We start from the raw sequence: 24704 nt of genomic DNA on the forward strand, positions 1-24704 counted from the left end.
GTTTTTCTTTCATTTCGATTTGCATTTGAAGCGTGGATTCGATTTCATCTGAAGTTATGTCCATAAATTCTCATGCGATCCAAACACGCTCGTTCGTTTTTATACGATCCAATGTACAAATATTTAAATATTTATCTTACTTTAAATTGACATGGTCGGGAGAAACAGCGTGGAATTGAGACGAAATATGGAAATTGCAGACGATGAAAATAATATGGTACGCGTTCCTACATTTGTACGTATTCCCTGTGTGTTGCGCAATCGAACAACAGACGACGTCGCCAATTATAATATCAACGACGGGCACTACCGAGAACCTGGGAAAAACGGAAAAAGACGAGGAGCAAGAGGAGGAGCAGAAGGAAATTGAGGCCGTGCCGATGACGGAACAGGTTATGGATGCCAACATAAAAATAACCGACGTGCCGGACGTGGAAGAAACCACCGAACACTGGGACGCAAACTGGGACAAGAACAAGGTTATACGAGATGTCGCCTATTATATTCGTGCGCACAAATTTCAAGACTATGATCGTCGTTATTACAAGCGGCTGGAAGATTCGCCGAGCAGACTTTACGAGGAATTTCCGAAACCACCTTTAAGGTCTTTGCATTGGGAAGTACGCAGGTACCGGTGGTAGCCATCCGATCGTTATCAATTCCAAAGCGAATTATTCGATGTACGTATCGCTAAATCATATTTCATGACTGGAAATTGGAATCTACTAATCGATTCAAAGCAAGAAATTTCATTCGTATCTCGTAACGTGCAATTCGATTTCCAGCAATAAATGATATCTGCTGGTACTACTTCTAAATAATCTAATAATCGAAGAAATAATTAGATCTACGTTTCTAATTCAAAAGTTGCCTCGTTGTATAAAGTAGCAAGATGTGCGTGAAAATTTCTCATCGTTCGTTGCGTAACATTACGCGTGTTATTTTATACCGTTCGATGTATTGATTTATATATTAACTTTGCTGTATCGTCGAGAAATCAAATAAATTATTTTTTCATTATTCGTTTCGTACGCTCAAAATACTACCGGTTTATTGTTAAAGCGATACGCGGCTTTCAAGAACCGATCGTTAACGATGGTATGTCTATTTAATCTCAGTTCGTTCGATTTCGATACGTACATCGATTGGCTAGTTTGAAATACAATATTTAGCAATAAAAGCGAGAAATCCAAATCAAGATGAAAAAAACTGTGTAAATGTGGATAAAAACGATGTTGGACCATTGTACGCAGACACTGCGAGGCAAGCTTCGTCGAATGCCTGAAATATATCGAAAGCATCGTTAAACTGACTGCTCTGAAGCGAGAAGACGACATTGTCACGATCATGAAAGAACAAAAATGGAATCTAGCGAACAACGCCAAGCAAATTCAAGCCGCTCAAAAGGATTGTCTTGCAGGTCAGAGACGCGACGATCTAACCATGCCACCCTTTCAAGGTCCAATAGGCAAGTACCCGCGCTTTCATCCAAGCCTTTCTAATAAAAACGGAAGGTTACCGATCGATATGGAAAACGATCTCTCCAATAAGATATTTTTTGTTTTCCGATACTCGATAACCTTCAACTCTTTCATGTTCGCAATGTTTTACTTTTTTCTTCCGTGAAACATCGAATTTCAACGAGGAAAGTATATCAGAGAAAAATCCAGGGGCCGATAGAGCAATTCGATTATCGGAAAATGGTCGTACAAAAAGGTACTTAGGAAAGTCCGAGTCAGTGACACATGCCATCGCCGCAAAGTGCATCGCCGAATGACTAAACTACACATAGTCATCGTTGCCTTTCGATCAAACTCTTGCAATTCGTATTTGCGAAATGGAATTTATATACCGTTCGAACGCTCTCGGTCTTACGCGCATTCCCGAATGCTCGTTGGACATCGACACGCCGGGCACGTCATATTATAAATAGAAGAAAATTTGGACTTAGAACGGTTTCAGTGGCGCACTACGGTCAGTTACTACATGTGCTGGTACACGATGCTCGGCGTTCCAGAATTGAGCATTTTCGGAGAGTCGTGCGATAACCACGCCAACTGTCGGGTCGAATCCGACTCCGGGAACGAAGACCCGAGAACCGATGACACGATACCATATGCTTGCGCCCTTTATAGTTTCTGTCCGGATCATTGTTGCCCCATGAAACATATCCGGGATATGACGGATTGCCATCAGTCGCGGGACAATCCCTGTTACGCTGGGAACCCACCGGGTGCGTAGAAATCACCTTACACTGCCACCATAAGCGGATTCTCACCATTTTCGATCCCACCGCTCCACCTAATTTCCTATCGGATATTCCATTACTTCGCCAGTCAAAGACACTGTCATCGTGTTTCACGCTTACCGCCAGACGTTTCTTAATCGACTATTTAATTCTAGTTTTTCAAAGATATTTCGTTTTTCGCGATCGTGATCGTACGAGAAAGCTATTTTCGATAAATTTCAAAGGAATATCGAAGGAAACTTCCTTCTTGATTTTTTACAGCTCACAGGGAATGTACATTGAATCGACAAGAAAATCGAGATTTCCCGAGCTTGGTGGCAAATCAGATCAACATCAGCTGCGAATGTCCTGATCCCGGATACGAATGGTCCTCCAGATTCGGTCTTTGCGTCGACGTGAACGAGTGCGCTCGAGGTGAACACGGCTGCTCGACGGAGGACGGAGAAACGTGCGTCAACCTACCCGGCGGTTACGAGTGCGTTTGCAAGTTCGGCTACGTTTACGATCCAGATCGGAGAGAGTGTGTTTTCAGCTCCGATATCCAACAAATCTTGCTAGGGTGGAAAGAGGAGTCGAATGTCACAGAAAAGAAGAGCGTCATCGACACGATCGTCAAAGCGATCGCGAGATCGTCTGGTAATCATCTCGTAACCAGTCATGCGATACTTTGTACCGTGATCGTACAGATTTTCTCCTATAACGGTTTTTTCGTTGTAATCATCGAGTTGTAAAGATTACATGTTTCTAGATTTAGACTACGTAACTTGTTAAGTGGCGCAGTTAGTTGATAAAATAGAATTTAGTTTTTGAAACTTGGATTAAACTTCCTACGAAAATCAGTTTACCGTTTGGGCGATATAAGCGGAAAGAATAGAAATAAAATTCGAAAATCTGTATCTTATCATCCGTTGATCGTTGGATCGTAATGGAGAAATCTGTGTCCGTAACAATCCGAATTTTAGTCTCATCGATTAATAGCGCGATCCCATGTGTTTCGCGCGGTTATCTCCATCAGATGCTTATTTGCTCTACTAAGAGAAAAACAATGTTCTCCCGTGGTTCGCGATATTTGGCATAGCAATCGCAGATAGGGATACTAAACGGCAAATAGAAAGTTCTAACGCGTTTTCTGTTTTGAAATGGCCCACGCTCGACGAGTCGTTTCATTTACCATGAAATCATAATTATACAATTTCCAACAGTTCTTAAACGTAAATCCTTCGTAAAAGTACTAAGGTACGTACACGCGGCGGTCAAAGCGTAGATTTCTGTATGTAGTTAATTTCAATATACGAGCAATCGCAAAACGTAAAACGATTGTTCGACGAAAAACCAGTCCGCGATCTCGGCCGCGTAAAAACCTTCGATCGGAAGGAAAATCATATCGGAGAGATTTACGGGTGGGCGTTATTAGAAAGTTGTTCTTGGCGACAAACGATTCTGCGTGTTAGTTTACTATATATTACTATATACTATAGGCTCTCACGCGACCTCTTGATCAGTCACAATGAATACTATACTCGGGAAGGGAAGGTGCGGCACGACGCGTGATAAAATGATCTAACATAGAGCAAGAGCACTTTAAGAAATTGGAAATTATACTGGTGATGCGTGGGCAAGTTTAAAGACGTCGTTACTTCCGTACGCTACAACCCTTGCGGCGTTTGCGCGCTTTCACCGGAACATGCTTGAAACGACGCTGTTCATTTTTCGCGTAAGTCGCGTCCAATACAAGATTCAGCGAAACCGAAACGCAACGATCTTCGAGGGATCGAGTACTTCGCGTTTAGTCTAGACGTTCTTTGGGAAATTTTTTAATTCAGCGACAGTTTGTTCCTTCGCGTGGATTCAGCTTTTCAAGAAGATTTCATTAAGCCGAGGTATCCGTCGAGTTGAAATTGAAATCTTGCTTGACTTTCGCGTGTCCAAAAGGCGTCCTTTTAAATTTAATCCCCGTCGCTCTTACGCTATTTTCGAGTTATTAAAACTTTCGCTGCGTTTCAAATCCGTCTCATCGCGATCAAAGCCTCATTTGGAAAAACATCGTCATCAGTGGCACGCTATCTGTTCAAATCTGTTTAAATCTGTTCAACGAAAAGAGAAAAACCGAAGGGAAAACTGAAACGATAGAAGATACCTACGTGTTCTTTATTGTTGTGGACCACGCTGCGGAAGAAACTGCTTTGGTTTGGCATACGCTTCTTCGCGATTAACAGCTATACGCTTTGTATTCGAGCCGAAAGCGCTCGTGTGATCCGAAAATACCGAGAAAAATAGATCGTCTGAAACGCCATGTTTCCAATTGTTTGTTGTTACACGGTTTATTATTGCACCTTCGTGTGGTTAATACGCAACGCTCGGATATTGCGGGATAATAATTTGTAAATGTTTTCTTACTAAACAGCTACACGTGGCGCGATTTAAAATTCTAATTTTGCGTGCAACCGGTTGCGCGTGTGTCTTACCACTTATCGCTTATCACGCCACACCTCCACACTTTTGTCCCTTCGTCTTGCGCATTGTATTCGCAAACCTAATCGCGTAGAGTTAATATTTTCGGGTAGCTTTTCACGCAAAACTTTTACGTCCGAATTCCTCAATTTTTGTTAATTCCTTTTTCAATGATTACAACGCACGAACGGCCGAATAAAAAATACACGTAGTTCCGGTGAAACAGCAGATATGAAAACAAATCGCAATTAAAAGCGCAAACTTTTAAATCGTTCATTTCGCTTTTACGGCCAAATAAAACCCCCTCGTTCCGTTCAATTACGATGTTTCCACCGTTACACGGGTCGCACGATAATTTCGTATCGAAATGGTTATTAATTTACGGTAATTAACTCACGACCCGTTGTACCAGCTGACTATATAATTTTACATTAGCCTCGTTGCCGACGAGACGTATTCATAGAAATGTATACGTACGTATACAACGAATAACGATCGTTTTTCTTGTTACTTGTGTGCAACAATACCGGCGATGACGTAATCGATATCTATTCGATAGTATCGGTGTACCGTTCGCGTTCGGTTACATCCGAATCGCATTTTGGGTTTAATTTTTATAACGTTTTTCGATGTTTCGTCGAAATTAAAATACGTATAATATATACTTCTACGTTTCCTATCGATCTGTGAAATTCGTAAATGTAAAAAAGTTTCAGGCAGCCGGCGTTCGAACTCTGTCGTTTAGTTCAACCAAGATTTTGTAATCTTGTTTGGTCTAAATTCGAGCAGCGACATTCTATTAAGTAGCAATCGATATCGATTCGGGTAACCACCGGAATTGCAAATTCTGAAAGCGCTTACGGTAATTGCGATGGCGATCCTAGAACGAGACACCGATTCCATAACGTATATCGTTCTATTTATAATTTCCGAGTTGTTGCCGCGTGCCGCTCCGCGGCGATTCACATCCGTTCGACGCAAACAGAACAGCTACGTACATTCGTACACGTAGAATCCTGCCTCCGAGACTTTACGCTCCGTTATAAGCATCGCGTGCAAAGTTTTATCGTCTCCATGTTTCCGATTGATCGCTTTATCGCGTAAATAAATTCTCCAAAAGTCTTTCAAGATGGCGAAGAAGATAAAGCGATGTTTTAGGAGGAAAGCGACGCAAAGAACAGGGGGAAAAATAGGGAAAAGCGAAAATTTATCAACGTCGGTAGGTATGTCAGAAAGGTGAGCGACAGAACGAAACACGTTCGTGATGCGTGCAAACACTGTCATCGATAGGGAAACGGATATCGACATGCCTTGATAACGAACGTGTCTATGTGAAAACGGTGACGCAGGCTGCGCGGCTTTGCAAGTACGCGTAGCTCGCGGTTCCTTTCGAATTGGCTGGAATTTATATTCGCAAACAGCATAACTGGCACGTCCGAAGGTAGACCATAGATACGATACCCCGCGACGAAACATACGGCTTCGCCCGCGGCAAACCTGTACATATTCATGCATGCGAATATAGCTAGAGGGAAAAAGTGGGTAGCCGGTCGTATCGCGTTACAGGGAAATTGCGCGCCGTTGCGCCGCATCGTCCGGCCGGAAAGGTGAAAAAACCTACCAGCTACCGGTGTTTCTGGTGCCGCGAATTCTGTTTGTAATTATTCAGCATAGTGACGACGATTATTACGCTGGCCGACAACTTACTCCGATTGCGCCTACCATTTCGTCGTCCAAATGCAAATTAACGATCGTTTCATTTCCGCGAGACTGTTCCGCGGGTCATAATCGAGAAATCGTACAGCGTGTCCTTTGGTATTCATTGAAAAAGTTGTCGATGACGTTAAATCTGGCAGCAACCGGTAGTTCTGCACTCGCTGTAGATGTGGACGTGGTAGTGGTCACGGTCCGGAGACCGAAATCGAGGCTGGTCCGAGTCGCAACCCGAGTCGCAACGTAGAAGCGTCTACGGTTCACGGTGAAATTCCATCGAATCTTCTTCGTTCTGGCTTGCTATGTTAAAATAGAAGGACTCGTCTTTTAACGAAACAAACAAATACAATCGATTACGGTTTCCGTCTACCAAGCCGTATCTTTCGAGCGGAAAGTCCTTCGTACAACGAAGAGTCTATAAAATCCTATTGTACGGGACAATCTGATATCCAAGCTATTTTGTTTCTCAATGGGTTTTAACAGACAGAGTTCCATCGTACTTTCTGTCGCGATTGTCGTCTCTATGAAATGAAAACGCGAACAGCCTCGGTTTAGAAGGATAACGTTGTCCTTAGGAAATCGTTGTTACGCGCACGTTTCAGCGTTTATAAACGAATAAACGCGTTACCTTCAAACTTTTCCTCGGATACGATGGCAGAACCACTTGACGCTAGACTCGATGTTGTTGGCAATCTTGGCTTATGTACCGGCAGTCTCGTTTACATGGAGACGTATCGAACGTTTGCGAAGCGTCTATACACGATCAAGGAGTGTCCGGGCCACGTTGTTGGTCCGACTGTAATAACGGTTTGCGACACGCCGCGTTAAAGGGAAACCCTCTTAACGCAAACATCTTAAGCTTCGAATCGAATTAAATTGGTCGACGAAACGAGTCCGTCCACGATCGTCGATATCGAGCTCCTAGATGAAATACGAAAGGTATTCGAAATTATCGGAAAACAAGTTCTCCAGCGATGACAAAGTTTCGTCGTTAAAAAAGTAGTTGAAAGGGAAGACAGCGCCGCCGCCGCCGCCGCCGCGTTCTCGATTAATTTCATCGATAAATAAATTCGCTGTATCTGCTCGTGGATAGCTCGTAAATACTCATTAAGACGGCAAATCGACAGGTTAATTGGTTGAAGTAGAACTTTACTCTTCGGTTTCTGAATAGTTCCCTTAATTCGTTCTCGACAAAATCGTCCTGAAAATTTATTGTTTTCGCTGTTGGCGAATTTCACCATTTTCACTTCGTTGCCTGCGAACTTTCGAAGCGATAAGATAACGCATCGAATACCTCCGCAAAAACGCAAGAGGTTCTTTGAGCGCTACAACGTGAACGTTACGAGTGGAACTTTCAAAGAGCAGAACCGGTTTCTCGGAGGAAACGGCTCGAGTCCGAGCAACGATCTCTCGAGACGAATCACTCCGAGTTTAGGAAACGCAGACGTAAACACGACTGGAATCGATCGACTTCCGGGGTCGAAGGCTAGAACGCAACGATGAAATAGTAAAAGGAAGCCTGCTGCGGTATGCCGGTGGGACAAGAGCCGGTTAGGTAAATCGGTTGCTTTCTTTTCCCACTGGTCAGTCAGTCATCGAGCATGGCTCTACGCGACTGGTACGCGAATCGTGAGCTGCTCCTAACGGGAGTTACTAGTGACGTAGGACGTGCGTTGCTCGAAAAGATTCTCCGTTCATTCCCCGATGTAAAGGTTTACGCGATCGTCCGGTCCCGGCACGGCTTCGACAAAGACGACAGGATAAAGAACATCTTTCTGTCGCCACGGTAGGAACGCCTGCTTTCTTTCCTATCTTCTTTCTCGAGTCGAGGTCGAGAGACGGTGTTTAAAGAACCGACATCTAGATACGATCGTGACTCGAATCGAAGAGTCGCGATGGTGCGTCGAGTGTGTTTGTTAAACGATTCGCCAACGACGAGTATCGTATTTTAATTCGGTTGAAAATTAGCTCGAGTTAACAACGCGCGTAAATTTATAAGAACTTCTGTATTTTACAAGAGCTTGGGTATCGTAGGTACATATTGCGGACTTGCGTTGAAATTTCCTACTGTAAATAATTACGGAACAAAAGCTCGCACGTTTGGTTAATTCGTGCAAACGGTCGGCCTATGCTCGGCGTTGATCGAAGCACAAGTATTTTACCGTGCTGCTTTAACCATTCCGCTTTCCTCGTTATTTTGCTTTCCAAGAACAATGGTTCAGCCCTCGTTCGGAAAACAGATATTATCAAGATCGTTATTCGCGCAATAAAGCCGTAAATAATGTACAGCTCGAAACGGTGCATATACAAAAAGAAATGGGCGTTAACGCGAATAAAGCTTACAACAACAATGTGCGCGAACGCAATGAACCCAGGACGTAATAATATCTCCAATTATTTACTTCTGCGATATCTGTTTTTTGGTCGTTTATTACCTTAGTTTCATTAGCTATTTGTTTTCACAAAGCTAATTCGCCTTTTAATCAAGCATACAAATGACAACAAGGATTAAACGTTGAAGCATTTATTCGTCATTTTTTCTCGTTCTTTCGATCTTTCCTTACGCGCAATATCATTCGCACGTTGCATGTTGTACCCCGTATATACGTTAAACATTGCATCTCACTTTAATCAGCCATTCGTTAGATCCTTCCATTCTAGTCAAAGCTTCGTTAGACGGAACGGCGGCTGTAAATTAGCTTCCCCGTCTGCTCGCTACAACCGTGTCAGCTCGTTTAACTATTTCAAGTACTTATAACGTTACAACGTTGTAAGGGAGAGAGGGAGACAGAGGTGAAAATATAGAACAAAATGTTTGTCAAAATAAATCGTGACTCGTGAACATCGCATGATACCCGTATATCTTCGTTCGTGCACAGTACCCGGTCAGAAATCGATAGTTTCTTCCAAATTATTTTCCAGATAATTAACTCAACCAAGGAATAAAAAAGAAACGAGTAACTTGTTTATCTTCTATCCAGATTTCGTAATAAGTCCTCGCAGCGTTAAATGGACCTACCGCTTTTCACGATTTACCACTGGCGAGTGCGCGTTACGACAATTAAGGGGGTATTCTAGTCTAGAGGCATGAATTTCGGGCGGTTTTCGAAGCTCTGTACAAACGAAACAAAAAATATTTTTATTATCCTTCTTTTTAGCATTTGTTTATTGATATTTTAAGATTACGTAAAAAATACACCGAAAAAGAACTCAAAATTCACAAAGTTATGAGCTGACAAAGTGGGTGGTGCTAAAAAAAAGGGTGTCCTGGCGTGTACGATTTCAACCCTTCTGGTCATCTGAAGCAATAAAACCGAACGGATTCTTAATTAGTATAGATGCGGTTATAGCATGAACCTTGGAAAAGTCAAAACAATATTTTTTCACAAAATGACGGCCGTTTGAAAAAATTTTCCTTTTTGGCATGTTTTTTTGGCAATTCCGTATTTTTTAAAAATAGTAAAATTAAAAATTTTTGATCTGAGCGTGGTTGAGGCGATAGAGGAATGTATAAAGAACATTCACACCAAATTTCAAATAAATCGGTTCATTAGAACTTGAGATATCGTGCACCCCGACTCGAAAAAAGTAGTTTCGAGAAAAACGCGTTTAAAGTTTTGAGACGAGTTTACTCGAACAACGTCTACCGTCTACTGTTCGTTTGTTCCGGTCGGACCGGAGCAGATGCCGCGTCACAAAAACGACTGTAACTCATAAAATAATTGAAATTTTGAAAAATCCTTCCAAGGGCATATTCTTGAATGTCTAAACTTTGGAAATATGAAAAAAAAGTTGTTCGATTTTTTCAAATTTCTAGACTAGAATACCCCCTTAAACGTAACCTCCGAGCGATAAATGTCGCTCTGATGTATTTACAATTGGTATAATGTCTCTCTTGCGAGAAAAATTGACGCTTTCGTTATGATAATAGACGGAACAAAATTCAACCGAGATGAAATAAGATGTAAGTTTCGTCAAAAGCATCTATTAAAGAATATCGTTATACTCCGAAGTCCTGTGAAAAGAACGTACGAGCACGCTGACGTAGCATCAACGGTGGGTATTGTGAGTTGTACGATAAAAATAAAACGAAACTTGGAAACCGCGCGATCCAACGTGAATCTATCTACCACAAAAGGATTATGTTCGTGGTTAGCTGTCTTCTAGTAACAAGAAAATATCGATGATAAATCGCTGACATAATAGCAGACGGATTATAGTGTAACGAACAATAATAGGAGTCTTCGTAGTCGAGGGGGTGGAGAAGGACTGTCTGCGACGTCCTTAACTACCGCTGTAGCAAACACCGACAACACGCTATTGGTTGCGTACGTTGCGCGGTATACACTTTGAAAGAACGATGATACATCGACAAGAAAAGGGATGAAAAAGCTTTGTCGAAAGAAAGCGATAGAGACGTTGTGATTCCGCGCTTAATTCGTTCGGTGAATTTTTAATCGGCGCGAACGCCACGCTTAATTACAAAGTTATCTTTCGTTTCGAGATATTCGTTATCCTCGGCTTTGCAACAATGCGTAATCCGGTAATTACCCTTTAACAGGTTAATTACAGGTGTTAATAAAAGTATCGACTAAGAAATAAGTAGATGCTTTCACTTTTTTCTTTCACTGTGCGGTAGTACCGTTAGAGTCGCAAACAATTCGCCGATATACGAGCCAGAGACGAAGAGAAGGTGGCCCATAATTCTCGACGTCTTTGAATTAAATTGGCGAGTTAAGTCTGGCCGTGATCCAATTGAACAAACAACGAGTTCCTCGTTCGATTCGTTTGCTACAGATTCGAGAGACTGAGACAGGAGGCCCCAAACGCGATTTCTCGGGTGAAGGCGTTAGAGGGTAATTTATTGTACGATGGACTGGGCACGACGAGGGCGGACAAGGAACTGTTACGAAACGTGAGCGTGGTGTTGCACGCGGCTGGTCCGTATAACGAGGTATTTCGACTCTGCCAGAAACTGCCACGTCTTCGAGCAGTGGCAGCGATCACGAGCATTTTCCATCACGAGGGTCGAATCGCCGAATCGTTGGAGAAAGAAGAGGAGGCGATCGACGGACCCGTGGCTCTGGTGCGAGTTCCGCTGGTCGGACCTGCACTGCGCGAGCCTATGCCTGGCTTCGTCGATCTTCTCAAAGGATCGACGGCTCTGATGGTAGGAGCCGGCCTCGCCCTCGGTAACTCGGAGTTTCAAGCGGAAATCATTCCGATCGACTTGACGGTCAACACCCTGATCGCCGTTGCTTGGGAACGAGCCACCGCGTAAGTACCCTTTTCCTGCTTCTCTTCCTTTTCCTCCGTCTCCTCATTCTCGCTGACTTCTCCGCTACTTTTACGCTAAGACGATACGATTCGGATTAAACGGTTCGTTCGTCTTACGAATAAAAGCCACTGATACAACGATTTTTTTTACTTACGAGGAAAAAGAATAGAAATCGACTCGTAAGAGACACAGATATCTCGAAGTTCGCCTTGAAAGAAGACGACTTCGCATCGTGTGGAACCATCGACTGATCGTTAAGGAAGCTTTACCGGCAGTAAATTTGCGTTTAATTACACGCGAGTGACCACCGGGTAACGAAGGCGATGTGCTTCGCGAGCTAATAAGGATCACTGGTTAATAAGGACCAATTGTTCCGGAAAACTGCTGTCTCCTCGAGTTACTTTGACGCGATAATTACCGGTCGAAAGGTAATTTCTCGCTTCGTTATAGTTATCTATTAGAGAAATAGAGAAAGTTAATCGGTGCGGGAAAACGCGCAATTAGTTCTTACGTAAATCGCGTGTCGAATAATGAAACGGGGATTGAACAACAGCAACGAGTTTAAAAGACCGAAATTCAAATTGACGCGGTAGCTCGATGGAAAACAAAGCGGTAAATGGTATTCAACAAGTCGAAATAATAACGGAACAAAGAGTCGAAGAACTGAGACTACGTTTAAGGCGCGTGTGTAAACAGCGAGTCTGTGTATTCGATTCACAGACCGTTGCCTTTTTCGCTGTTCTCGAACAGCTCTAAAACGTAGCGATTAAAATTAACGCCAAACGAACGCGGTTTCGTTTTACTGGAGCGTTCAAATCTCTTTTGAGAGAGAAGGCAGCAGTTTACGCGGTCAACGTTTATTGCATCGAGCAATACCGGGCGGAGAGTCGCATTAAAATACCCTCGGTTACCGTTTCATCGGCAATCACGCACGGAGACAAAGGATTTTTCTAAATTACTTAGTTGTCCGTCTGTCGCGACTTTTCAAATACTCGTAAAGCGATACCTGCTCCTTCGTTACTGTGCGTTATAGGTTAATATCGAGCGTTTGTCGATTTGGACTTTAACCGCAAATCGTTTAGACAGCTAAAGCTATAAATTCGTTAAAATTTTTAGCAAGCTTTTTGTACGTACTTCTCCTTTTCTCAGAAAAAAAGAAAATAAAAATTGCGCGACGTTTTCTTTAAGATTTTAAGACTCAAAGTTTAAGCGGCCAATTTGTATGTATTTATATCCTCATGATACTATACGATTGAAGGATACGTAATAACTCGACGTTTCCTGCCGACCTGTATCTCCACGCTTTCCCTTCGTTCTGTCTCAGCTGCGAAACGAAGCGCGAGTAAGTCGCGAGATCGTATCGTAGCAGGTACGGCCAATGCCCGTGAAAATTCCCTTAATTCTCGTGTTTTTAAAACGACGGTAAAAATCAATGTTAAATCGCCAAAGCCGGAGATAGCTGCAAAAGTTGAATTTCTGAAGAGCGATCGTAATATAAGATAGGTTTAACCGTGAGTTGTGGCTACAAAATATACGATGGGTTGTGACGCTGATTTAAAATAAGTGGATAGAGAATGGGAAAGGGCAAATAACAAAGGTAAATAAGGTTCTGAAAAACGCGAGGATCAGGGAGGATTCCTATAAAAATACAAGTAAAAGAGCTCGGTGGTCAGAGTTATAAAGGTTGGAGTATCCACTTACATACTAAAACCGAAAATCCGACGGATTTACGAGGGTACAGATGAAGTTATTTCCTTTAATCTTGCCACGAAAGATAGTTCAAGCTTCGTAAATTCCAATGATACGTCAAACGGTTTTGCGAAATTCTCGAAACTGATCAAATAGAGATCGCTTTGCTCTTTACGATATATGCTTTCTCCTTCTGTGTAAGTACTATACCGCTGTCGCTTCCGTTTATTCTCGCGTGTTGAAATTTTACCAAACGATCCAAGGTACGTTGAATTACAAACGAATTTATAATTGTCCTTTGAATTGTTGCAGAAAAAATGTAGAAACCGCAGTGGTGTGTAACGCGGTCTCTATAGGATGCACATGGAGCGATCTGATTGAAAAAGGTCGACGGGGTAATCAAAAGTTTGCGTATCCGACTTTCGGCATCCGAGGGATGACATCTGTGGTAGCGCTGTATCGGACTCTGGTGTTGCTTCTCGAATGGTTGCCATCTACGCTCTGTGACACGATTCTCGGATTGGTAGGAGCAAAGAAAAGGTATAACGAACTGGAAATTTACGATATTTTGAATTTTGATTCGAGTCGCACAGTCGAATGCACTACTTTGGGGTTTTCGTTATCGCTATAGCGATATACAACGATTCTCGTGACTTAGACGTTCGTCAGGAATTTAATCGTAATTTCGCAATTTCTGCCAAACTTTGATGGGGACGCGTTCTATGTTAGCCTATTCAAAAGCGACAACGAGACAAGGATCAACGAACAGACGAGTTAAGTTATCGGACACGAGACGAAGCTGCTTGGATGAAGTTTCCGGAAAGAAGGTTTCGAAGAAGATTTTCAGAAAAGTTTGCTGACGGTAGGGAGCGGCGTGGTGGCGCAGAGGTTGCATTCGGCTATAAGAGCCGATGCTAGGAAATGGTCCACAGGCATACTTGGCAAACGCGCTGCAATCGTAAAAGTAAAAGTTATTCGAAACTACGATTTAGGTGAATACCTAAAATAAACAGGTTTTCCACGACGGTATCCGAATCGACGAGACAGAGAAAGCAAGGAGGAGGAAGTGAAAAGGGCAGTTCGGGAAAGAAGGCAAAAAGTGTAACAGTCGAAAGGAAACTCGTTTTCCCCGCGGGAACTTGCGGACTCGTTCTCTGATTGCTTTTAAAAATCGCGAGTTTGCCCCGGCAACGAGCAAACTTCCCGAAAATCTTGATAGCTTTCATTGAAATGCGTTTCTTTGCAGGTCCGCGTGATTCCAACTTTTCTTTCTTTCTGTTCTTTGTCCAATATCGGAGAAGCTACGGAGTACGTACGATTAATCGCGTCAAATGCGTACCATTCGTATTTCTTTTAATCGACAATAACATTCGAGCTGGCTCCTCTGTACACGAAGCGTCGCTTCATAGACGCGCAATAGACGCGTTGATGCTAAGGATACGCTTCCATGCAGCGATCGGTGTAAATTAATGTCCACCTGTCTACGAAACAGCAGCGAATAGCTTTCGTGGTGTCGACTGGCGTTAACATTGTCAACAGTGAGGCGTACGTTGCAGCTGCAGGTATAAACGAATGTAGCGACTAGGAACGCGTTTTCCTCGTATTTCCTCGACATTTTAATAATCAGACTAAAATATCGTTATAAATATCAAATACCGCAGAATTAAGTCGAAATGCGTGCCAGAATGTATCGTAAGATTTCAATCTAGTATCTTTGGCTGAAAAACCACGATAATAACAATGATAACAATGCCAACAACAATAATGATAATAATCGAGTTGCACGTAACAATACCGTTATTATCGTTACGTATTTACAAAGTCCTACTATATCATGGATAAAGTAGAGCAAATTAGTGCAGCGCAGCGTAATGGACCAGGTTGAGCGAGATACGTCAATGCTATTATTTACGTACTCCAGCATGTCGTTGAAACTGTTCGTCAAACCGTTAATTCCAGTTCACGTCTTGTTTCTTTGAAGCGCGCTTCAGAGATCATAGAAACGCTTCGATAAACGACTAAATGTCAATTACTTATCGAATAGCATATCGAATAATCGTAACGACCAGCTTCGTTCGCCTTGCTTTCGATGTCTTCTGGCTATTGACTAAAAGGATCGTGCCACACGCTCCTAAAGCATACGGAGAGCGAAAAACACGGTATCGCTTCAGTCGCTCTTTGCAGATATCCAAATTCGCGTTAAGAAACTTTTATTAACTCCGTCTCTTTCGTTTATTACCGGTTATAGCGACCAATCTCTTCTCGACAAATAGTTCGCGATATCGTACGAACGTTTGTACGTCAAACGCGCCTAGTTTTGAGAAAATATTTCGCAAATTCGATTTCGTGTCCCATCGGAAAATGTCCCGAGGCTACGTCGCAGGAGCTTACGCGTCTTTATTACTTGGAAAAGTCAAACATCGTCGTCGAGGAACTTTTACAATTACGTACGTTGGACGGTCGAAAGGCGAAATCGAGTGCACCTCATCGATCTGCGTACGATCGCACGGTTAGGAACGTCGGTGTTGCACGCGGTGTCGTGAGCCCGACGTCTCTGCAGCCGTTTATCAGTCAGAGGAAATTACGGTACCCTACTGCGTCTAATTGCGTTAATCGATTAAACAGCGGAACAATACTTTCGACTAATTATAACCTGCGTGTGTACGCGAAGGCAAAGACAAATTAGCGAGACACCGATTTCTCGTCGTGTGTCTCCGAGTAGAAAGCGAGAAGAGAAGAATAGAAAATATCGAGCGAAGTTTAAGGAGGACGTGAGAGATTCGCTAATGAAATCGCGATGAGTCGATGTCGAAGGAACTTAGTCTCGACAAATTCGAACTCGCAGAACTGTTGTAACTGGAGAAGCGTAATTTCGCTTTGGTTGTAACGTCTCGTTCTTGCTCCACTCGTCGGCTTCAAGGGCCACGGTTGATATCTCGAAATGCAACGAGCGAGATAAGTCCTATTTGAAAATTGAATCGAAGCAAGCGAACGATTATACGTATGTATGTGTATGTATTTACGAGCGTGCAACACGTAAGAGGAAAGTAAAACAAGAGTGGAGAGAAAAACGGCGATGCGACAGAAAGGGAATCTGCTCGCGAGAGAAACAGATGCGAATCGTTCAAGTTGGAAATAACAGAAGTTGGAGGCAAGGGAGGTGGTATTAGGGTTCGAACAAAACGGTGGTAGGACGAGGAGGAAAGAGATCAGTGGAAGTAAAACCTTTGCTTCTCCGCAGGTTTCTCGAGGAACACCGGAGAGTTCGTAATGCACTTCGATCTCTTGAGTCAATTTCATCGAGGCCGTGGTCAGTAGAGAGGAATCGCGTGTACTTGCTTCAGCAACGTCTCACCCCAGAAGACCAAGATGCATTTCCGGTTTCCACGGAAATCGACGTCGAGAGTTACGTTCTGTGCGCTGCGGCTGCTGCCAAGAAGTATTGCGTGGACGAGAGCAATATCAGCCTCGTAAAAATCTTCCGACTACTTTTCTTCTTTCTTATCGCGGCATCCCTCTTCTGCGCGTTCTTCCTCAACGGATATCACGTGCTTGCAAAGCACGATGAACTCTGAGCCAGTTTTAACTTCACACTTAAGGCGTAAAATTTACCTACGCGTTTAAAGTCTGTGTTCGAACGTTCGAGTAACGAATGTACTTTTGAATAGCAATAGCGCGAAAGCTATCTTATGACACTTTGTCTTTCCAATTAATACGTTTAATTATCGTAGCTTAAAATACCTCGCGATAAAAAAGCTGGAAATACATGAAATTAAGAGGAAGAGCGTATTATGGTTTTGCGTTTATAGCTGTATATTACGCGAAACTTTGTCAAGGAAGATACACGGTATATCGATACGTCTTCCGAACGGTCATAGTTGTACATAACGATAAGGAAAATGACCACAATATATGCGATTTGAACCTCGAATTCGAAATCGACTATCCTGACGTGTTTATTTCTACGTACATATTTACGTCGGATTAAAAGCAACTTTTGCGCCACACGGAGGTTGCTAAAAAACGAAGTAATTTTTCCCCCGAGTAGATTCCGCTTTGGTAAAAGGAAGACGCTGCTTACAAGCGGAAATCCTTCTTTTTCCTCTTTAGAGCGTACATCTTACTACGAACGTAGTCGTATAATAACGCTAGAATCCAGCGAGTTAATTTGAATGCCGCTCTTGCCGAAGACGATCATGGTATTGCTCAAACTACCGGCCGAATAATCGAAGGAAAAGTTTGCACAGCGAGAGAAATTCGATCCTTTCGTCCATCCATCAGTCTCTGTCTCTCTATTTCTCTTTTTTCCCTTCCCTATCAATTATACGTCTTTGATCGTATCGCTTTAGCGTGCTTCGACTGATATTCGTGCAAATGAATTGCATGCATTTTTTAAAGAAATTCATAGTAGCTTTAATTTCAGAATTCCTCTGTCTCATTTGTATCAAGTTTAGAAGTAACCAGCGTTCGCGTGACAAGTCTGCGACGTGCCCAACGCGATCACCCTTCGGGTGAAATGCAAAATTGAAAAGCATTTGGAGCTACTACGATACTACATATTTCCGTAACTTTCAGACAATTGGACATTGCCAGATTTTAATTCCAAGTTCGTCGGTGTCATCGTTATTAGTCGCGTTAGTTTAATCTCCGCTCGTGAGGAATCGTGTCTCGCTCCGTTTTCGTTCTTCGCTTTCCCTTTTCAATGCAGAAAATTTGATCCTCCTCGGAAAGAACGCATTCAACTTGGATTCTTCTATTCCGTCACGCTGCACCACTTCGTACCGTGTGCAAGACGAGTCATTTAAAATCAAATAGTCGTTTAAACTCGTCGTTTCCGTAGAAATGAAAATTACTTTTACACGTTAAAATATCACGATCCATCGATAACGATTTCATCGCCGATTCTGGCGCACGTAAAGCCGCTTAAAAAAATAATTTCTATTTCGTCGGAAAAGCATCTGAAATTGGACGTCGTAAACAGAGATAGTAATAGGTGAGTAGATTTGAGAAACGAACTTACAAGGGAAAAGAAACATTAGATAAATCCGAAAATACCTAGCAGCTGATTTTACAACTTATGATAAAAAGTCATATGGAAATGTATTTCGCGAATACATCGGTATTCACAGTTTCGAATATATAAATGTGATTGCAGTCGAGCCGAATGTACGGCAAATATTCGTGAGAATTTTCCAAGGCGTCTATACACAAGAGAATGGTATACTGGTGAAAGTTTGCGGCAGAACATCCACGACTACTTACTTTCGCATATAACCAAGGAACACATATCTCTTGCATATTTCTTCTTACGTAACGCGTTACACCGAGCCACGTTTATCGAGCTGCACGATCCACCGCGCTGCGCCGTGCAACCTGGTAAAACGCAGAGCTGACCTGGCTTCATAATGAATTTAGCGAGGAAAATGCCATCGGCTCTCTGAAAGACCAAGAAAATATCCGTATCGGGAATTTTAACCTTTCGCAAGATTCGATGGTTCGTCAAATTATCGACAACTATCCGTAAAGACGAAAATGAAAATAATTTAATATAATTTGCTGTGTGTGTGCGTGTGTGTATGTGTGTGGTGTAGCGTATACGTTACGGCGAATACGGAAAACGTATAACATTACGGCCGCTGGAACAATAGCTTAGTAATTGTATTAAATATTAGGATTACCGTGATACTTTTAACGCGATAAAATCGTGACATTTCACGAGCATTGTGTAAGCTAAGAAAAAGTTTAAGCTCTCAGATGACCGTTATCGGAAAAAACTCCGGCTGGGAAAGATTAAAACAAATTGGAGGAAATTCTCGTGAGAGAATAAAATAATATGGCTGGGAATGATCAAGATAAAAACGCGACGTGCAGCGAAACGTACGAACGTAAAATAACGTGGTCATATAGGGATAACAAGAAACTACAAATCCGGTATTTTTTTCTAATATAACGTACCATTATCTAACGCGCGAGAATAAAACGTGTTTTTGTAATTTACATTTCACAGGTGTATATGAAAGGAACTGGTCCGTACATGGCACTGCACGTGGTCGTAGCCTGCCGGGAGATGACGAATATCTCGCGTTAAGTACAATCGCATAACAATATATACGTACGTATATTATATATTAACGGCGAAAGATGGCAGTCCTTGGTATTCCCATCAACTTAACGAAGGAGCAATAACCCGACCCGTTTAGCACCCCTCTGTTCTATCAAAAACTTGGTTCGCGTGACTGCATGGTAGGAGGAGCGGCGAGTTATGCTTTTAAAATCCTGTTACCAGTTGCGAGCGCGAAATTTAACAAAGAAACTTACAGATTAGTTTCGCGAGATATAATTGGAAGTGGTGTCTGGAACTGTGCCTTCATAATAATAATTGGAGGAACGTCTGTTCTACGAAACGAAGTTCCACGAACTGACTGGCTGGCTGGTTGCCTGGTTGTCTGCGTAACGGAGGCCTAGAAACAGGAGGGAAGAGGCGGGAAAGGGGTGCGTTGGAAGGAGGAGCGAGAGAGAGAGCTCGGGCTGAAAAGGAGTAAAAGAAAGGAAGCGGAGAAAGGAGAAGAAGACGGAAGATGAAAAAGCAGGAGGAGAGAAAGAAGAGAAAAGGTGAAACGAAAGAGACGCGAACGAAAGTACGTATTCAATTTCATTGCAACGGGAATGAATAAGATGTATATATTTACGTATACGAATTGCCTCTCCAGGCAAGTGGCTTGCGTTGGCATATACGATGCTGCTACGACAAAATGCCGTGTCCCGGCAAAGGAACATCAAAGCGGTCCCTCTAAATCCATTCAACTCGCTTTATTTCCACAGAAATATTTTTGCGAGCATTAAGTACGTCTACTTCTCGAATCGCGACATCTCTGTGTCGCATCGCATCGCGCCGATGAGTTTCCCCACGATTCCCTGGTGATCTTTCCTTTAATACGATTTCTCGCTCGCCGATCTTTATTCCGAAATAACAAATAGTCTCGCTGATTCGATGAAAAATGAGTTTTCTCCCCCTGTCGACGTTTTATCTTCGCGACCTCGTGACTTTCGCTCGCTTGCCCGGATCCGGAGTAAAAATTATCATAACTCGGCGTGTTTGCAGAGGAGTCTTCCTTTTAAAGGCGTCTTTCCATTCGAGATATTTGGTCTAAAACGAACTTGAATACAAGCGATCGTTCCACAGACTGTTTCGTCGGAAATTTTCTCATGGATCTTAAATTCGTTTCCGAAAGTTTGACTCTTTAGCGTCGTTTTCATGTATCACGTTTAAGTCCTAAGTGTCCCGTTCTTCTACTGTTTCAATGCGTCTTTGGTTCTGTTGGCGTTGCTTCACGCTAAACGAAACATTTCAACTGCAAAATTTGAAAAAGGACGATAGCAAGTAACAAGTTTACTATGCCAAAAGAGAGGGAGAATGAGAAAAATCCAAATCACGTTTTTCTTTCGACTGTGTTGAAACTTTTACACTTTTATTTCGAAAGTTTTCGTAATTAACGCAGTCGCAGCGACGCATCTCGAAATGAAATGTTGCGCGAGGAGTTCTTTATTCCGATAAAGCGTGATTTTATCTTCCCACGTTATCGCTCTAACCTTAAAAATTCCTTTTGCTATTTCTAATCACGCGCAATTGGAAATGCTATGGAAAAATGGAAATGCTATGACCTTAATACGATAATTAATTGCAAAGATTGCAATTCACGTTGCATGTAAAACAATTTGTACCTATAGTTGACTGCGTTCGTAATCCATCGGGAATTGGCGCCTCAATTTTTTGAAATATGATATTATCAAATGTACACGACGAGTAATAAAATGAAAATAATAAACAGATTAATGGTCGCAAGAGAGATTTTATTTCCTCCGAAATAGGTACGCTTCTGTGAAAATGCAATTTTTCGCATCAAATAATTTTCACGTAAATGACAACCGTAAAGTGCTAGGTTAATATGCAACGAATCCGTTTCGGTATCGAAGTAGCATTTGCACCGTGTAAATGTACGAATGCGATATATTGCATTTATCGAGTGTATTCGTATCTTTAAACGTAAACACAGTGTTTGCTTATTTAATTCTCGTTGAAGCGATTTTCTGAAATCTTTAAATCTAAAAGCTAGAGATTTACTATAGAAAGCTGCTGTATCTAGCGATTAATTCGAACAACGGGAACGCCAAGGAAGATGTCAGCGGTTGGAGCTTTCCATGATAGCCGGGCCTGGAAAAAATCGCAAAGAGCGTTTATACATAAATTCTTCCGGTTATCCCGCAGAGGCAACGCGCAATAAGTCCATCGTGATTTCACGCTCGTTACCTCTCTAGATTATACGCTTCCGGTGCAAAAGCTGTTTCTCGAAAAGGCACTGGATAGACCGGATAGAAGCGTCATTCCGTCGACTTTAACAGGTACAATGGAGAAGACCGGTAAAACAGGAGATTTACCGAGAGTACGAGCGGCCCCAAGAATAAAGAGTCGGTCTTTCTGTCGGCGCTTTACCTACAAGCCTATTTCATCGGTTGTCTCGTCGCTTCGTACATCTTCGTGTCTCCGACCGAGACCACTCGCAAGGCGAAGGTATTAATTGGAGAAAAGAAAAGCTACGGGTCTCTTATTACGATCTTTATACCACTTGATCCCTCGACACGCCAAGACGTTACCCCACTCGATTTCCAAGATCGCGACGTACTGTACCATAGCTTGGCGTGGCGTGGCGTAGCATACCGCCATCGGTATAACACTGTTCCTCGGAAAATAGAATCGTCACTGACAGGATTAATCTTCCAATTACAACGGAACAGCCACCCAATTTCCAGCTGCACCGTGTTTGGTAATCGTTGGGCTAGAAGCTTGCAAGCGAACGGGTCTAAAACGAATCGGGAGGACGATTGCGCTGGCAATAATTCACCAAGAATTCCAGCACGTTCCTTTCACCTTTTTGCAAGAGAGAGCTCGTCTAGATTTAATTTGTAACTTATCGCGGTTTACATGTTTCTTCTTTAACTTTAAGCGATTAAGTTGGCGCTACGTTAAACGATATCCTCGTCTTCCTAACGCATTGGGGTTCGCGCAATGCATCTCGCAAGCTCTCTCGTGAATTTGTTTATTTGGACTCCAATCGTCATCGGAGCTCTCGTTGTCATGAGAAGACGAAGACAAAGCTATCTACGAACGTTCCTTGTTAACTTTTTTAGAGATGCGAGGCATCAGTCGGTTTAATCTAGGCGATACATTCCGGTTGAAGGATACAGATCGTATCGAAAACGACACTGCGAGCTTGCCAATTTCTAGCAGAACCATTCTCTGTATTTCGTTTCCTTCGCGGAATTGTTTCAAGATCTTCGATATCTTCAAATTCGAGGCTCTCGGCTAAAGTGCTTCGCGATTTTGTTTACTCGAGTGTAGTAACCTGCGAGAAGCCTGGAAAAACGGGTACGAGCAAATACTGTTATTTATGGTACTATATATATGCGCGATGATACGCAGAAATTAACTATTAAAAAATAATGAAAATGGAATGAATAAACATTCGTGCGATTCAGAATAAATTATCTTAAACAATACTAAATATTCGATACAAGGTCAGTTTTAAGCGCGTAAAGAATTCTTATTGGTAGTACGTGTAATCCGATTTATATAAATTCATAGTTTCTCGTATCTAAGATTTCTTAAGCTTTTAGTCGGAGAAATACTTCTTCCTCTTAAAAGTTTTATTTCTTCCACCGCGCTTTGCAGATAAATGGCATTAATACGTAGCTTTTTAAAGCGAGACATACGTCTAAACGCGTAATATCTCCCTTTTAATAGAAAAATTGAATTTCACCGATATACGTAATTTTACCGTGGAAGAAGAATCGCGTGAAAAATTGTGGTACACGCCAGCTTTACGTAAGCTTTCCTACGCTTTCCGTATAACAATGAAGGAAAGGAAGATGGACATAACGAAGAAATGCAGCAGAAAAAGGGAAAAAGTGAGCAAATAGAACACGATCCTCCGTGTAGAAGGAAAAGATAGAAAAAGCAACTAAAAAACTGTATGAATACGAATGGTAGAATCGTTATGCAAAAAGCAATGCGTTTGCAACCACACGACTTTGCGCAAGGGTTGAGTGTCGTCAATCGAGACCCATGTACACGGAAATTTTCATTGAGAGGGAGTTTCCCAACTCGGGATATAGATCTCAAAAGAATATCTAAAGTGGATGTTTCGTTTTCATATACAGGTACTCTCGGTATTCGTCGCATCGTGAAAGAGACATCGAGTACAAAGAAAATGCATTTCGTTCGTTTAGCGAATGCATAAGAATAAAGGAGAGCAACGTGAATTCGAATAAAAGGAAAGTTCATAATGTAGACCGAGTTCGAGCAATTTGTGGAGCAAAGCTTGTTTCGCCCTACCTTTCCAAGTTATAATATTCTATCGTATCTAATATTATACGTATACGTACGGATATTGGAAATAGGAACGGTGAACTTCCGTAAAGACATTTATTGAAAACAGGTGCGTGCGAGAACGTCCCTATATATTATGCTCGCTATATACGTGCACGGATGGAAACAGAACGAGGCAAGAGTCGGTAACAATGTCTATCGGAATAACGGCTGCCACTTGTCGAGGGACCAGTCTCGGTCGGATTTGTAAGACGCGTTCCGGCTGAATAAAACTCGAGAAACGTTGTTATTGAAAAAGTCTGTGGCCATCGGGGAAGAAAAGCGAATGGAACGGTCACAACGAACGCGCACGAGTGTGTATGCAAAAGTAAACCGCGAGAAGGTTGAGACGAATGAAAAAGTAATGCAGCTAAGAAAGTAGCGAAACGCTGAGGGATAGAGAAGGAGGACGAGAAGGAGTAGGAAGTGGTGTAAGAAAAGGGTGACGGGGAAGAGAGAGTGGCGCGTAAGTTATAGTTGGCATTGTGCAAGACCTTCGGGCAAAGTTGTGCGAATTCAAAGGGGGTGTAGGCTGGCAGGGTAGAAGACTCCTCGAGCAGCTAAGGAGCTTTTCCCATTGCCGAGCAAGCCGCGTGTGAGCCACGGACGCGTCAGTTAATCTACACCCTTGCCGCGTTAAGCTAAGCTTTTTGCTGCTTTCTATCCTGCCTTTCTCTCTCTCTCCGCTTCCCTCTTTCTCTTTTGTCATCCGGACGCTCTCGCCGAGAACACCACTTCTTCTTTCGAGTCGCTTGGAAACCGCTACGCCTTAATTGAAAATCCTACTCTATGATCGATTACGGGTTCGATATCCAAGACATATCAGATATCTTGCTTTTTGTTCCTCTTCTCATTTTCTTCACCCGTACGATCCAACCATAACTTGCATTTTTTCTCGTACC

At 42.5% G+C, this 24704-nt stretch overlaps 2 protein-coding genes across 2 annotated transcripts; both read left to right on the forward strand.

Annotated features, from left to right (window-relative positions):
* Positions 1-203: 203 nt before the first annotated feature.
* Positions 204-3019, forward strand: LOC117211862. The gene is made up of 5 exons (XM_033456124.1): positions 204-628; positions 1254-1560; positions 1963-2233; positions 2510-2884; positions 2997-3019. Exons 1-5 carry the CDS (start codon positions 204-206, stop codon positions 3017-3019), a joined length of 1401 nt encoding a protein of 466 aa, XP_033312015.1.
* Positions 3020-7506: 4487 nt separating this feature from the next.
* Positions 7507-16975, forward strand: LOC117211884 (fatty acyl-CoA reductase wat-like). The gene is made up of 4 exons (XM_033456172.1): positions 7507-8198; positions 11210-11689; positions 13692-13919; positions 16621-16975. The coding sequence occupies exons 1-4, from the start codon at positions 8014-8016 to the stop codon at positions 16952-16954; spliced, it is 1227 nt and encodes a 408-aa protein (XP_033312063.1). The 5' UTR covers positions 7507-8013; the 3' UTR covers positions 16955-16975.
* The last annotated feature ends 7729 nt before the right edge of the window (positions 16976-24704 follow it).

Source organism: Bombus bifarius, unplaced genomic scaffold (assembly GCF_011952205.1).
Source record: "Bombus bifarius isolate JDL3187 unplaced genomic scaffold, Bbif_JDL3187 scf7180000008263, whole genome shotgun sequence".
NCBI lineage: Eukaryota > Metazoa > Arthropoda > Insecta > Hymenoptera > Apidae > Bombus > Bombus bifarius.